The 17,647-nt window shown below is 39.1% G+C and overlaps 1 protein-coding gene across 1 annotated transcript in view; it reads right to left on the reverse strand.

Annotated features, from left to right (window-relative positions):
* nek11 (NIMA-related kinase 11) overlaps positions 1-17,647 on the reverse strand; it is a 144,705-nt gene that overhangs the window by 88,605 nt on the left and 38,453 nt on the right. Inside the window, exons 7-9 of the mRNA XM_067448160.1 lie at positions 10,635-10,784; positions 10,128-10,206; positions 3,234-3,319 (exon numbers count right to left, since the gene is read on the reverse strand). Of these exons, the coding sequence (XP_067304261.1) occupies positions 3,234-3,319; positions 10,128-10,206; positions 10,635-10,784 (315 nt within the window). The remainder of the gene's footprint in view (positions 1-3,233; positions 3,320-10,127; positions 10,207-10,634; positions 10,785-17,647) is intronic.

Genomic DNA, 17,647 nt, shown 5'->3' on the forward strand with positions numbered 1-17,647 from the left:
TCAGGTGGACAGGGGTCAGCATGGGCACCCTGACGGGTCTATGGCTATGCAGCCCCATACGCAAACCAACTGCAATGCACTGTAAATTCTGACACCTTTCAATCAGAACCAGCATTAACTTCTTGAGCAATTTGAGCTACAGTAGCTCGACTGTTTGATTGCCCCATTTTTCCTGCTTCTAAAATGTTCACTTGCTACATATATATACAGTACACACACACACACACACACACACACACACACACACACACACACACACACACACACACACACACACACACACACACACACACACACACACACACACACACACACCTTATACGCTGTTATATTGCAGCCATTTGCTAAAATCATTTAAGTTATTTTTTTTCTCATTAATGTACACACCACTCCCCATATTGACAGAAAAAACAGAATTGTTGACATTTTTGCAGATTTATTAAAAAAGAAAAACTGAAATATCACATGGTCCTAAGTATCACACCCTTTGCTGTGACACTCATATATTTAACTGTCCATTTCTTCTGATCATCCTTGAGATGGTTCTCCACCTTCATTTGAGTCCAGCTGTGTTTGATTATACTGACTGGACATAAGGAAAGCCACACACCTGTCTATATAAGACCCTACAGCTCACAGTGCATGTCAGAGCAAATGAGAATCATGAGGTCAAGAGAACTGCCTGAAGAGCTCTGAGACAGAATTGTGGCAAGGCACAGATCTGGCAAAGAATACGAAAACATTTCTGCTGCGCTTAATTTTCCTAAGAGCACAGTGGCCTCCATAATCCTTAAATGGAAGACATTTGGGACGACCACAACCCTTCCTAGAGCTGGCCGTCTGGGCAAACTGAGCTGTCGGGGAAGAAGAGCCTTGGTGAGAGGTAAAGCTGAGCTCCAGACATGCAGTCGGGAGATGGGAGAAAGTTGTAGAAAGTCAACTATCACTGGAGCCCTCCACCAGCCGGGGCTTTATGGCAGAGTTGCCCGACAAAATCCTCTCCTCAGTGCAAGACAGATGAAAGTTTGCTAAAAAAACACCTGAAGGACTCCAAGATGGTAAAAAATAAGATTCTCTGGTCTGATGAGACCAAGATAGAACTTTTTGGCCTTAATTCTAAGTGGTATGTGTGGAAATATCACCTGTCCAATACAATCCCAACAGTGAAGCATGGTGGTGGCAGCATCATGCTGTGGGGGTGTTTTTCACCTGCAAGGACAGGACAACTGGTTGCAATCGAGGGAAAGATGAATGCGGCCAAGTACAGGGATATCCTGGACGAAAACACCCAGAGTGCTCAAGACCTCAGACTGGGCCAAAGGTTCACCTTCCAACAAAACAATGACCCTAAGCACACAGCTAAAATAATGAAGGAGGGGCTTCACAACAACTCTGTGATTGTTCTTGAATGGCCCAGCCAGAGCCCTGACTTAACCAAATTGAGCATCTCTGGAGAGACCTGAAAATGGCTGTCCACCAACGTTTACCATCCAACCTGACAGAACTGGAGATGATCTGCAAGGAGGAATGGCAGAGGATCCCCAAATCCAGATGTGAAAAACGTGTTGCATCTTTCCCAAAAAGACTAATGGCTGTATTATATCAAAAGGGTGCTTCTACTAAATACTGAGCAAAGGGTCTGAATACTTAGGACCATGTGATATTTCAGTTTTTCTTTTTTTAATAAATCGGTAAAAAAGTCAACAATTCTGTGTTTTTCTGTCAATATGGGGTGCTATGTGTACATTAATGAGAAAAAAAACTTTGATTTTAGTCAATGACTGCAATATAACAAAAAGTGAAAAATTGAAGGGGGTCTGAATACTTTCCGTACCCACTGTATACACACGCACACGCACACGCACGCACGCACGCACGCACGCACGCACACACACACACACACACACACACACACACACACACACACACACAATACTGTATTATTGACTGGTAGAGCATTTAAAATTCATTACATTTTCAAAATAAATGGGGGATTTCATTTGAAGTTAGGATTTAATTCAACAAAAAAGAGAGTAGAATTCAAACAAGGAAAAGTATATCATTAGGTTATTCATGAGTTAAGTCATAAGTTGTGTTAGACAGCTTCAGATGGTTTTTGTGCAGTCTTTGGACACCAGGCATACTAGAAAGGCGTTTGAAAAAGCTAATGAGCAAAAGGTTCAGTCAGATTCTCAGTTCAATTCAAGGTCGCATATAGACTCTTAGCTCTGTGAGATAGAGCTTAGCTCTGTGCCTCTTAGTGAAGACAAACAAAAAGGAAAATAAAAAGGTAAAAAAAAACTCACTGATTTTTTTATTTATTTTTTTCAAAATATGTCCCACATCTTTACCTACAATTTGTTTTAAGCTAGTAAAATTAATAGTGTCTTGAAACATAACTCTGAACATGCTGTACTGACTAATCCTGAATAAATCCATGATAAATATTTGGAGTTGGCAGTTTTTACCGTGTATAGTCAAACCAATTTTTATTCAGACACCAGATATAATTTTAGTGGGTGCAAGACACTATAGATCATATAGTGAGGATAGCAAAATAAAGTAATCTGTGACAAAGTATACTCAAAAAGTCTTCAAACATTGGGGACCAGTAAAAATGATAAAATTGGGATCAAATTTCAGACACTTTCTGACCATGTTTTGCCCAAGTGTTTTTTCTTTAATTGCTACATATCATTCTAATATGTTGATTTGGTACCCAATATTTTTTTTTTATAATCAATGTTGAAAACTTTCCGACCCCAAACTTTTAAACGTCAGTGTAAAATTATTATTATTTATTTATTTTCAATTTGGAAAAAAAAAATCAATGAACTGCCCTTGTTAGATTTTTGCTATGCACTGTTGGCTTTAACATTGCATAGATTTTCACTAGGTCATAGCTAAATATGATTGGCACATACTATGGTGACAACATTTTTAATTAGTGTGGAAAGCGATGATTGAATTAATGAAAGCTCATTGACTGTCAACTGATTAACATTTTCCAAACACTGGGTATGCAGAAACATAGCTACATATTTTTAGGTTCTGCCAACAAGCTTGTGTAAAAATTGCAACAAACCCCCCTGCAAAAAACAGTCCTGCTCCCAGAAATCCCTGGTGTACAGTCATGCAATTCACAGCTGACAGCATCTTTGCAGGAACAGAGAAGTGAGACTGCCTGTAAATGTCTCTTTCTCTCTGGGACTCGTGACTGTGGATTCACTTACAGGGCTCTCAGGATCTGCGATGCATCTCTCTCTCCCCCCATCGACTTGTCTCGCAGTGTCAGGCTAAAGAACTTGTGTTTCATGCTCTGTGGTGAGAAAAATAACAAAAGAGGTGAAATATCTGTTAATGCTGCTCTCTGAGGCTTGTAAAAGTTACTATTTCCTGAGGAGATATAAAAACAAAAACAAAACAGCAGCAGCAAAGCTAGTGTTCAATCAGTATAAGCCATTGCAGAGCCTGTGCTTTACTCTTGAGTTTCTCAGAACTCTTGAATCAGAGGAAACAGGAAAGGAAGAGAAAGACTGATATAATCATCCTCAGGGAGGAATCTGCCATGAGCACATTTGAAGAAAAATACGAGACATTTGTAAGGTGCAAATCACCCAGACAGAAGAAAGTCTTGGAAACTGTACACAACAACAGAGAAGGGAAAAGCCATCAGAGAGTATTGTGTTCAGAGTTGTCGTTTAGATGCCCTCTCCTTCTCTGATTACATGTTTCTGAGATGGTGATGGTGTAATAGCTGGTGGAAGACACATCCTACCAGGAGCTTTCAGATGGGGGTTAGGGAATCACTAGCTTCCCAAGGCAAAAACGAATTACGAAGCACCCTGACGGAAACAGGTCAATGCAAGTGATGAAAGGGTGCTATAACTGCAAATACTGTAACCAAGACGCATTAAACAAGGGCTATAATAGAGAGCGTAGAGAGCAGTTATTTTTTGTCGTTTTGAAGTGTAATCTCTGTGCTGAAAAATACTAATGACGTACAGTAGCTCTTGGAAGTTAAGCATTTTATGCCTTTAAAGACATTTGATTAAATATCATACCCAGGAAGCAGAAAATAAATACAAAAAGTATAAGAATAAATTAGTTAGTATCATGTATAAAAGTATAAAATATTATAATAAAATATTAAAGATTAATAAAAATAATATGAACGTTTTTTGTAACATTCTAAATGGTATAATATACGTTATGCAGAATATTTTATTGATAAAGATATGATAATAAAAAACAAAGAAGTGGTTAATGGTTTCAATAAAAAAAAATTTTTTTGTAAATGTGGGACCAAATCTAGCTAAAATAATAAATGATTCAAAAACTACAGAAGGGGTGGTTGTGGATCTTTGGGATAGATATGAGTTTATAAAAATAAAAAAGTGATTGAAGAAATTTCAGAAATTTCAGAACCATTAACCCATATCGCTAACTTGTCTTTTCAACTCATTTCCTGAAAAACTGAAAGTAGCAAAAGTAATACCAGTATATAAAACAGGGGATAAACACCTTTTCACAAATTACAGGCCTGTTTCTATACTGCCACAGTTCTCCAAAATCCCAGAAAAACTGTTTACAGAAAGATTGGATGATTTTATTGAAACAGAGAGTCAACACGGATTCAGGACAAACAGATCAACATCTTTAGTTCTAATGGAATTAATTGAGGAAATTACAAATTGTATAGATACTAAAACATATGTGTTAGGAATATTTATAGATTTAAAGAAAGATTTTGATACCATAAATCATGATATTTTAATACATAAAATGGAGAGGTATGGAATCAGAGAAGTTGGATTGAACTGGGTAAGTAGCTATTTGAGAAGCAGCAAACAATTTGTGGAAATCGGTGATCAAAAATCTATATGGACATAACTTGTGGAGTACCACAGGGATTGGTTTTTGGCCCAAGACTTTGATATTTGTAGATTATCAAATATATTTACATTTACTTTAAGTTTGCTGATGATACAAATATTTTTTGTTCAGGGGATAATTAACAGCAGCTTTTGGAGGCAATAGCAAAATAAATGATTCAATTAAAAGATGATGTAATTAAATTATCACTACATATAGCTAAAACAAATATTATGTTATTTGGAAATTACAGGGAGTGCAGAATTATTAGGCAAGTTGTATTTTTGAGGATTAATTTTATTATTGAACAACAACCATGTTCTCAATGAACACAAAAAACGAATTAATATCAAAGCTGAATATTTTTGGAAGTTTTAGTTTTTAGTTTTAGCTATTTTAGGGGGATATCTGTGTGTGCAAGTGACTATTACTGTGCATAATTATTAGGCAACTTAACAAAAAACAAATTTATACCCATTTCAATGATTTATTTTTACCAGTGAAACCAATATAACATCTCAACATTCACAAATATACATTTCTGACATTCAAAAACCAAACAAAAACAAATCAGTGACCAAAATAGCCACCTTTCTTTGCAAGGACACTCAAAAGCCTGCCATCCATGGATTCTGTCAGTGTTTTGATCTGTTCACCATCAACATTGCGTGCAGCAGCAACCACAGCCTCCCAGACACTGTTCAGAGAGGTGTACTGTTTTCCCTCCTTGTAAATCGCACATTTGATGATGGACCACAGGTTCTCAATGGGGTTCAGATCAGGTGAACAAGGAGGCCAGCCACGCTGTGGAGTACTTGGACGCGTGTGATGGAGCATTGTCCTGCATGAAAATCATGTTTTTCTTGAAGGATGCGGACTTCTTCCTGTACCACTGCTTGAAGAAGGTGTCTTCCAGAAACTGGCAGTAGGACTGGGAGTTGAGCTTGACTCCATCCTCAACCCGAAAAGGCCCCACAAGCTCATCTTTGATGATACCAGCCCAAACCAGTACTCCACCTCCACCTTGCTGGCATCTGAGTCGGACTGGAGCTCTCTGCCCTTTACCAATCCAGCCACGGGCCCATCCATCTGGCCCATCAAGACTCACTCTCATTTCATCAGTCCATAAAACCTTAGAAAAATCAGTCTTGAGATATTTCTTGGCCCAGTCTTGACATTTCAGCTTGTGTGTCTTGTTCAGTGGTGGTCGACTTTCTGCCTTTCTTACCTTGGCCATGTCTCTGAGTATTGCACACCTTGTGCTTTTGGGCACTCCAGTGATGTTGCAGCTCTGAAATATGGCCAAACTGGTGGCAAGTGGCATCTTGGCAGCTGCACGCTTGACTTTTCTCAGTTCACGGGCAGTTATTTTGTGCCTTGGTTTTTCCACACGCTTCTTGCGACCCTGTTGACTATTTTGAATGAAACGCTTGATTGTTCGATGATCACGCTTCAGAAGCTTGGCTATTTTAAGACTGCTGCATCCCTCTGCAACATATCTCACTATTTTTGACTTTTCTGAGCCTGTCAAGTCCTTCTTTTGACCCATTTTGCCAAAGGAAAGGAAGTTGCCTAATAATTATGCACACCTGATATAGGGTGTTGATGTCATTAGACCACACCCCTTCTCATTACAGAGATGCACATCACCTAATATGCTTAATTGGTAGTAGGCTTTCCAGCCTATACAGCTTGGAGTAAGACAACATGCATAACGAGGATGATGTGGTCAAAATACTCATTTGCCTAATAATTCTGCACTCCCTGTATACTAAGCCTGAAATAGAATTGAAAATTGATAATATTAGAAAGAGTCTCTGAAAATACATTTCTTGGTGTTATTTTAGACCACAAAATTAGCTGGAAATCACATATAAAAAACATTGAAGCAAAACTGGTAAAGACTATAGCGATATTAAATAAAGCAAGATATTTTGAATAATAAATCATTGTATATTATGTATAATACACTCATAGTGCCACACTTAAGTTATTGTGTGGAAATCTGGGAAAATGTAGGATATCTTGAATACACAAATTCACTATTCTTGAAATCAGATATACTAAAGTTTATTGATTTGGTTAAATTTAAGACGGTACAAGTCAAGCTTAAAATAAGAAATAATTTACTTTACTTACAAATTTTTTTTATGGAGAGGCAGGGTGGGTATAATTTGAGAGATGAATTAAACTTTAAAAAGCTCAACATAAGAACTATTTTAAAAAGTATGTGCATCACACTATGGGGTGAGGTTGTGGAATAAGCTGGAGCAGGTGTTTAAATATTGTACACATTTTAAACAGTTTAAAAAGTTATAAATATAAAAATAACATTGAGTTACTAAAAGGATATGAGGTTGAACAAGTGTGAATGTGAGGGTGGGTTAAAAGGCTTTTTTTATTATTATTATTTAATTTATTTGTTTATTTGTTGTTGTGCAATGAAGATAAGGTGTATGTTGTTGGGTATTTAGTATATGATGGAATTTTGTATGGTTATATAAGGGGTGGAAAAAATAACAAGCATTTTGCTTCATCCCGCTCCCTTTTCGGACACGTGATTTTATTGATGGTATTTTTGTGTTTATGTGGTAACACAATTATTGTATGTTCATATTTTACTTTATTTTAAATTTTTATTGGTTGTTGTTCGAAATAAAAAATTAAAGCTGTCATGAACTGGCTTTTTAATTTTTTTTATACTGTTGTCTGAGGTCAACTAATGATGATTGCTGGGCTTTTACATTCAAAAACATCATAGCTAATAAGTAATAGGCTATTTTTTACACTGGTTTTGAGGCTCTCTCCAAAACGCTGCATTTTGACGGGCGGCACGTGCCGCACTGAAGACTTGGAAGTAAACATCCACGGCTAGGATTGGATAAGATTTGCATATTTAATGAGCTTAAGCCAGAATGATTCTCTTGACCACAGGTCTCGTAAACATCTTTATCAAACAAATACAATGTTTTATTTCTCAACGACCCGCGACTGATTGGACTATTATTTTTATATTACACATAGCCTGCAAGATCGGACAATATAAGCGCAAACCGCGCGCACACACATACACGTTCAGCGCGCGCGCCACCCTTCAGATGTCAACTCGAGAGAGACTGAGAGAGAATAGCAGAACATGAACGGAATATAATGAGATTCACCGGCCTGCCGGGCTTTGCGAGCGATGACCCATACGTGTCTGAGTCCAGCGTACTAAAGGTATGTTCTGTTACACGTACACATAAGCAAAACGATCTATAACAATGCATTACTATTACATATAAAAACACGTTTTACTCACATAAGTGTGTTGCACCATTCCTGTCGGATCCAAATCCAGCATCGACTGGAGATTTGTTTACAAACGATTCCGCAGTGAACTGAAGTGAACATGTCTTCCCCACGTGAGCTGGAAGTGAACTTCATTAAAAATAAAGTTCAACCACTCATTCCTAATATTAGGATCCGAAGGAAGCTTATGCAGCGACTGTGTTCATCCAAAACCAGGAATAGCGCAATATCTTAATCTTCCTCTGCATGTTTATTGTTGTTGACCAGCTAGCACGAGCCCTCCATGAGTCGGTGGGTGGGGCTAATAATTACACGTTCTGTATAGGCGGTGTTTCGTCGCGCATTGACGTCAGTATGAAGCACAGGACCGTTTGCTGAAGCTGGTGTCTATAAAAGTTTTTTTTTGACTAACAAGCAAGTTTTCAGCTCTGAAACATAGAGGATATTCTTATATTACCATGACCTTTTATATATCAAAAGCTTAAGGAAAAGTTAATTCCTTAATTCATCACCCCTTTAAATAAAATAAAAAGCAGCCATTAGACTTTCTATATGATGTTTGTGTTGCAGTTATTAACAGAGGACATCATTTGAATGTGGGCGTTACGGAAGGTCTTGTGATCTGGATGCTTACATCCAACAAAACATATATGCTGTACAAGATATAATTATGTATTATGTATATAATTAGAGGAATAATTAATTAAGGATCATACCTCATGCAGCTGTTTTGAGCGGTCTGTGATCTGACTCGCCTTATTTCATTATGTTTTTACATTGGATGGGATGCCAGCAGTGCTTTAACCACCAACTGTTATTTTACACAGAAAGTTGGAAAAAGGCCCAGATCCATGATGAAGTTGCACCAGGCAGCGCAACAAGAAGTTTAGCTTTAGTTTTGGCAATTGACAAAGGTAAAAAAAAACGAGGAGAAGCCCTGAAAAAAAGTATATAATAAATCACATTCCTACTGTATTTGGGAAAGAGTAAGCTAAAACCAATGTACATTACAAGGATGTTTGCTTAGTCGGCCCAATAGTTCAGAATTTTACATGCCCTGCCAACATTTTCACTGGCACTATCATAAAAAGAATTTTTAATAACTGTTAGAAATATTACATATACATTTCTAAAAACTATACATATGCAACAAACTGTAAATTATGCAGCTATAACGCAACTATAAATTAGTAAACACTTTTACATATGCTTGATTGGCATATATTTTTCAACACATTCTAATGTTTTCATGGTTATCAATTAAATATCGCAAATTCAACTTAATCAACTTAAGTTAGCCAGCTAGATAACATTATACATTATAAGTTTGAAAGCATAAAATAAACTAATGTACAAGATTAATGAATATTAAAATTTGAATGATTACGCAACATTGCCCCGAAAGTGACAGATCTGCCAACTGGCCTGAAGGCCTTGGGCCAAAAAGAATAAAATGAAGTTCTTCTAATTATAAATAAATCAAATTTAAAAAATGTATAAAATAAAGAAGAAAAATAAATGTGGACCCTTATCTCAGCTTCTCAGAGAAACCTAGTCCTGTCCAAATAGGGCTAAGGAAACTTTTGTAGAACTGTTCTAAGCTTTTATAAATGTACAGACTGATTAGCCTGAAAGATGCATAAAAATTCATATATGCCGGGGAACAAGGCAAACTATGACAAGCCACAGTCGATAAAATCACCAAACGGCAACAATGTCAATCACTGACATTTTAACAGTACATTTTGAAAAGGTTACGCACAGGGTGAGTCAAATGTGATGGTGAATCGATGATGTGATGAGTATGCATAACAGACTTTTAGAAACCTATTGAGCTTGGCAAGCAATCAAATTCTTCCTAGTGCATTCTGGCCCTTCCCATTAACCTTTGAAACAGATACTCTGAACAGCTGGTCGAATGCCCTGCTGTCTGGCTGATCTGATCAACGGCATCTCCTCACCTGAAAGCTCTCCTCAATGAACCTGCTCCTTAGAGCATCTGCTGCCGAGATCCTGCGTGAAGAATCCTTTTCTAACATACTGAAACAGAGACAGAGACAGAGACAGAGACAGAGACAGAGAGACAGAGAGACAGAGAGAGAGAGAGAGAGAGAGAGAGAGAGAGAGAGAAAGAGAGAGAGAGAGAGAGAGAGAGAGAGAGAGAGAGAGAGAGAGAGAGAGAGAGAGAGAGAGAGAGAGAGAGAGAGAGAGAGAGAGAGAGAGAGAGAGAGAGAGAGAGAGAGAATTATGTTTAAGACCTCATGAAATGCTGATAGTTCTAGTCGAATGTTTCTAAACCTGCTTGGATTTTGCATAATCTGCTTTGAAAAAAAGCTGAATCAAACAAGCCATTGATTTGTGTCTAACTACTCATCCACGATGGGCAGACTGACAGATATAGCATGGCGGTGTGGGATGATATGGGGCCCAATTCGTGCCTGGAGCAGGGCAGCATCTGTTTCTGGTACCTTTGCATTAGGGAGTTGAGCTGCCGTGAGTATGTTTCTGGCAGGGATGGAGTAGGTCCCTCCACAATCTTCAGCACCACAGCCAAGAAGTTCTGTCCCTCAAATGCATGCTGTAAACAGCACATCTCATGGAGGATACAGCCTAAAGACCTGCACCCAAAGAATAATACAAATAAATAAGAACAGTCCATCACAAAAAAAATTAAGAATAATGTTATGCTTGATTGGTATGTGTGTGTGTGTGTGTGATGTATATCCATATCCATATATAGATACATATACACATACATACAAACACTCACCTAAAGGATTATATATATATATAGCCGCCCCTCTGTGTTTTCTAATGGACGCGAGGCAAACTAAACAATAATATTACACTGCAAATATTTTTTCCCCAAAGTTAGTTTATGTCATTGAAGGCAGTTATCATCACGATGATTTCATTTCAAGTGTTCGTTTTTAAAATAAGTTTAGTTTTACTTAGTTATCTGATGCTATAAAAAAAGGGGGTGGGGGGGGGTGACGTCATGATTGACAGCTGAGATTGACGGCTTCTCTGAGTGAAGTTGTCACTGAGGCCCTAAAGGACTTTTTCCGGGATTTTTTTTGGAGCAGATTGGAGCTTTAGCTTTAATTTCTACATTTCCATAACTGTTTATTTCACACCAACATAATTAATTGTTCTGCATCTGTGAGAATGTGGGCGGGATTTTTGCGCAGCAGCACTTCCTGCTTTACTACCTGCTCTCTACTGCGCAACTCGGGTCCCGAAATCGCTACTGCGCAGACTCTGTCCCAAGATGTCAGCGCCGTGCAGGCCGCCTCAAAGCTTCAACTATGGCAAGCGGAAACGGATGATGCTGAGTCGTCCATATTTTTTTATGGTCTATTTTTTACGATATATATACTGTATATTGGATCTTGTGTAAATCAGACTTCAGAATGAGATCTAGGGAATTTAGAGCAAAAAAAATTTTTTAGGCAAATTTAGGCAAAGTCAACACCTCAGATTTGTTGTTGTGCAACTCAAACTGTTCCTGAAACATTTTTGCATTGTGGCAGGGTGCACTATCCTGCTTAAAAGAGGCCAAGACCAGGGAATACTGTTTCCATGAAAGAGTGTACATGGTCTGCAACAATGCTTAGTTAGTTAGTACGTAACAAAGTAATGGCAGGACCCAAGGTTTCCCAGCAGAACATTGCCCAAAGCATCACACTGCCTACACCGGCTTGCCTTTTTCCCATAGTGCATCCTGGTGCCATGTGTTCCCCATGTAAGCGATGCACATATAACCAGCCATGTGAAGTAAAAGAAAATGTGATTCATCAGAACAGGTCACCTTTTTCCATTGCTCCATAGTCAAGTTTGGATGCTAACGTGCCAACGGATGGTGCATTCAGTGGACAGGTGCCGTGATGAAGAAATAATCAGTGTTATTCAATTCACCTGTCAGTGCTCATAATGTTATGCCTAATCGGCACATACTGTAGGGCTTAAAATTTTTAGTATTTTCACACACGCAAAAAATGTTTTTTAACTAGTTTTATCTTTTGTGTTGTCAGTAGGAAATATCAGATTTTATTTCCAAACATTACTTGTGCATTAATTGTAATCCAGTAATTTTTGTATGCACAAGGAGTCTGACAACAGCTGGTATGATCCACACAGAGATCTCCCATCATCAAGACCATCTGAGTTTACATAAAGAAACAGAAAAGAAATGGGGCAACGTCTCCAAAACGCTTGAAGAAACTTACCATATACATTATGCACGCTTTTGGTGAAGAGCAGATAAATTTTTTAAATAATTGTTTGGTTCACTTGGTTAGAGTGAAAGTGCTTTTTTTTTCAAGCTAGTTTGCATAGGTGAGAACTGCACATAAATCACACATGAACTCTGGTACAATTTGCAATTATCATTATAGTAAAAACGTTGTGTCTTGCCCTAGTTGAATAGACACAAACAAATAGAGAGAAATAAAAATAATGTGTAAGGACATCTCTATTTTAGCTCATTCTCTTGTTTATCTCTATTAAGCAGCACAGTGACCCTCTTCCTCCAGTGTGTCTTGTGCTTGTTCTTGCAGACTCGAGAGCACAGAGTGAAGAGTCCATTTCCCAAACGGCTGCTTTGCGAGTCTGAACAGAGACCCTCGGCTCTCAGTGGCACATACACATCGAGGTGCTTGTGTGAGAAAATGCATGGCCCTTAAATTATCAGCTATTGCCTGAAGCTGTTTGGCAAATGAGATTGTCTTCTCTCTCTCCTTTATTCTATCTTATTGTTTTTTGATCAACCCCCTCCACACACACACAAACACCCCATGCCCCAAAAGTTTTTCTACTTTACTAATATGCTGTTATCTCACTATTTCCCAAGTGGATCTCATTTCCCCATGTAGCGTAAGTGGAGGGTAGGAGAGGAGAGGACAGAGTTTTCTAGCAAGGATCTTGAGGGAGATCCTCAGCTTGGTGCCTTCAGAAATATCTCATGCCATGCATTGTTATTCCATCCCTAACGCACATACATGAAAACACAGCTCAGATGCAGATTGGTAAAGCTCAATAGGTAACCAGGGATATCACAATTCATGTTAATTATGCTTGCTATTTTTCGGCAGCATATTTGACTATGCCCGATTGCAATTTTCTGTACATTTTTAAAGTTAAGATGACAAAATTATAATTGTTTTATTACTTGATGAGCTTTCATGGATTGCCAGAATTCGCAATTTGACAGCAATCAAGCATAATACCTCATTAATTGCCATTTTGCATAATATGATGAATTGTCTTGAAAGATTATGAGTTTTGACTTAGAAAGGGAATAACTTTGCAAGTCAAATGTTTGGATGCACATTAATAATCACTATTTCCACGTTTTAAATAAAAATTTTGGTCATAAATAAATAACAAGGAACTATGAGGATTATGTAGTTACTATTTTTGTCCACACATTTTGTCAACAAGAATCATTTCAAGCATAATCCTTAATGTTTTCAGATATTACCATTCATTTAGAGTGTAATATAGCTATTTGTGAATGTAGAAGGTCTGTAGGGTTTCAAAAATCAAGGTGCGTGAAAAATGGCATTATGAGCTGCATCCCAATTCAGAGGCTGCCTCTGTGACACATTAAAGGGGTACTTCAGCACTGAGAAGATGAATCTGTATTTAAACTGGGTCATCAATGTAGTAGAAATGTGAAATTATTTTTTGAATTTGGTGCCTTCTAGACTGAGAAAAGACAGAAAATGTGTTTTTGTCTCATGGGGATGAAAGACTACAATTCCCAGAATGCTTCGCTGCCCTGTGAGGCCACTCCCAAAGCCACCAACTTGATTACTGTGACTGAGTTGGAGAAGACACTACAATTAAAAACTGAACGTGTCTGTTCAATATAATGAGCGAGTCACCGCGCGAGTATCACAGCACTGAGCACTAACTGCAGGAGTCAGATAAATGAGATGATGAGCTCTCGTGATGAGAGCTGAGGTAATCGCGACTACACTCGCGGCATACATTCACAACGGGAGTTCAGTCTGGCGCGTTTCAGTTCATGCCTTTGCAAGCTTAACTTTCATAGAATTTAATTTGAGAAGTTAAAAGACTTACATTGCTCACCATAGCTCCGTTTAAATGAGTGCCTGTAGCTGCGTGCTGAGCTCTGAGTGTGATCTCCATCCCCCATGCACGGGTTCAAAACATGCGGAAATGGCTCCCTCTGCTGGCTGTAGTCTTTAGCCTTTGGCCAAACATTCCTCCTATGATGCAAATATCGTCAATTTGCATCATAGGAGGAATTTTTCCAGAAATAAAATGCATAAATCTCTTGTCTCAGGGGGATATGAGGGGGGAAAGCACATTTATTTGAATATACTCCAGGGTTTCTACTGATACAAAGCCATATGCTAATCGCTGAAGTAACCCTTTAAGTCTAATGATGATGAAGAAGCTATGCACAAATAATACCGGATAATTAATAAAAGGAAATAAGGAACTTAAATACACATTAGGGATGGCTCGATACCACAATTTTGGATTCGGTACGGTACCACAATCTAATACCGAAGTACCGATATTAAATCGATACCACAAGGTCTGATATTAGCGCGGGTATATTGCACGCGAATGAGTTCAATTATGCAAGTTTTGAGTTTATAAAGTGGGAAATTACCACTTTAAATGTTTTTAAATGTTTATTAGTAAATTAATCAGCAAAGCTTATCACATCAAATCAGTCATTTGAAAACTTTCTTGTGAGAAATAATTTCAGCAAAAATCTCTCAAAATGAGCAAATTGCTTCTGGTTTCAAAAGACATCGCACTACACTAAAGCAATCTGCATAATCTGAATCAACATTTCACGCTCGTCTCGGGATGGAGAACGGAAATCATTTGAACATGCAAGAGATTTTATAGCATTTCGTAATAACAGTTACAGGAGATATGAGCTCATACGACACACACACACACACACACACACACACACACACACACACGCCTGTCACTTAGTCACGCTCGCACATTACACATTAAGTTTCCTTAAACAGTCAAATACACAGAGTTATGTACAAATGTCCATCTTTAGTGAGTAAGTTATTCACATAAACACAGGCGGTTGTGTCTAACGGGAATATAAATAGTGCAATAGTACGCGTGCAAATATAATGAGATCTAAATGTCACTGGTTGAAACGAACGCTGGAGATTTTGATATTCGATCTTATGTTAGGCTATGTGTGTGCGTTGATCAGTGTTAAAAGAAAATAAATGTCTAAATGAGATGGTTTGAATGATCACTGACCTGTCGATCTCTTCAGAAGTCTTAAAGTCAGGATAGTTAACAGATGCTTCTTGGCTAGGTTTGATGGTTCTTCATCAGTTTTATAAGCAAAGTCATTACAAATGTCACTTCTACTCCTCTCTTTATTAATTCGTTTTGGGCATCTTGAGTGAGATTCAACTGCTTTATCCATTTTGTCCGTCTATGTTGTTGTCACATTTGCCGGTTGTTTCGGGTCAGTTTGGGTAGCGCGCTGCCATCTAGCGGTGAACTTCGGAACAGCAGCATATACCGAAATGTGCCAAATCATGATATCGTACCGTTTTAAATAAAATATATACCGGTATTTTTCCAGTACCGGTATATCGCGCATCCCTAATACACATGGTGATGAACTCAACTCGACAGAGGGAGGAGCCATGGTGGAGAATTTGCTGACAAAACCCAGAGGGTTCTGACGGGAAATATAGCCAATGGAAGTGGAGCCCATAGACAGAGAGCAGATGGGACCAGGTGACACCGATAGTCCCGGAGGCCGAGACGGAGCTGTAGTGATGAGCATCTGTGTTGGAGCCAGAGTGCCTGAGGTGGAGCTGGTGAGACTGAGGATAAAGACGGAGCCAGAGTGAAGGCAGAATCCAGTGGAGCCGAAAGGGGTGGAGTGAGAGAGTGCAGCAGATGGCTTGTAAGTCTATGGTGCAGGCAGGGTGACGTCTGACCAAGGCATAGCTGGAGGGACGAAGAAACTTGATATCTGGTGGAGCCGAGGGATTGAGCAGCTAAGGTGAAGCCAACAGGTCGATGGACCGAGATGGAGTGACAGGATCAGCAACTGGAGACGGACCCAGGGGATCCACTTGCCTGGGCGACGCTGGAGACTGGAAGACATGAGGCTTATTCATACAACAAAATAGTGTTAGAGAAATCAAGTGGTTGAAGGGAACCATCGGAGGAAGGGCTAACGGATTAGCTGAATCAGGATGTGGAGGCAGGATAGGGAGACTGGGTAGGATCATTGACGATGACATGGACTTAACACAGTGTGACAAAACAGGCTTTATGCTGGGCAGGCTCAGCAGTGTGTCACGAAGTGACGCAAAAAATGACCAATCCGACGAGTAATCCAGAGTGAGTTACGTGATGTGAATATTAGCATCGCTTTTGGTGTGCACACCATCAAAACTGGGCAGGACCAGCAGCAACAACAAAGATATGCAAGACTGGGTGGGATCAGCTGTGTCGATGGGAAGCCTCATGAAGCCTCTGAGGAAGCCTCATGTCTTCCAGTCACCATCATTCAGCAGAATGTCCAAATCCAATTCCTCAAAATAACCAGAAGAGGTAAGTAACAGCTCACCCTTAGTTGTGGGATGGTGGGATGCCCTCCATGCCCTTGAACTCCACCAGTAATCCAACAGCGACATGTTGTGGCCAGCTTACACCACTTGTCAGACTTACATTGGGGCTAGGGCTCTACGGGAATTCGCTGGTTTTGTAGTGGTTTATTTTAGGCTCTGGCTCATTCATTTCGGCAGGTGTGAGCTCCCAGTCTGCGGTGGGCTCTGGATTCTGTGCTAGGGTTTGGTGGCTGGCTGGCCTCTGGATTCAAACTCAGGTAATCAACAAAGACAAGATATGCTATGCACAAACAATACTGGAGATTATGAACAGATTTACAGTTTTTTTTAAAGTTGAGAACCCTGTTTTGAAAATAACTTTCAAAAAGTCCAGTACAAACATTACTGCCACTCGTCAATGGCAGCTGTCACAGTTGCTAGGCAAAAAAACTAGCCTCCATAGGCTGTACCATTTAACATTTCTCGGTCGTAGACTTCAAAGGTGTGACTTGAATTGATACGGTAAAACTGACACCATCTCCAGTTCATAGTGTGTGCAAGCGCTGAGGAAGGCTGAACTGAAATTCCGATATGGTAATAGGCATTTCATTATGTGCTGTAAGCATAGACCAATCACAACAGAGTGGGACATCTGACCAATCAGAGCAGAGTAGGCTCTCAGAAAAGATCCTTGATAAAACAGTTTTAGACACTGAGGCCCCGTCCACAAGCGCTTCGCTGTATACGTATACATTTTGTACCATATTAGCCTTTTGTCCAGATGGATCCAGCGTTTTGGAAGCATGAATCCGATATTTTCTAAATCCGGGTCCCAGAGTGGATAAATTTGAAAACGATGTTCTTGCGTTTTCGTGTGTACAGCCAAT

The sequence above is a fragment of the Pseudorasbora parva genome, chromosome 7 (assembly GCF_024679245.1).
Source record: "Pseudorasbora parva isolate DD20220531a chromosome 7, ASM2467924v1, whole genome shotgun sequence".
NCBI lineage: Eukaryota > Metazoa > Chordata > Actinopteri > Cypriniformes > Gobionidae > Pseudorasbora > Pseudorasbora parva.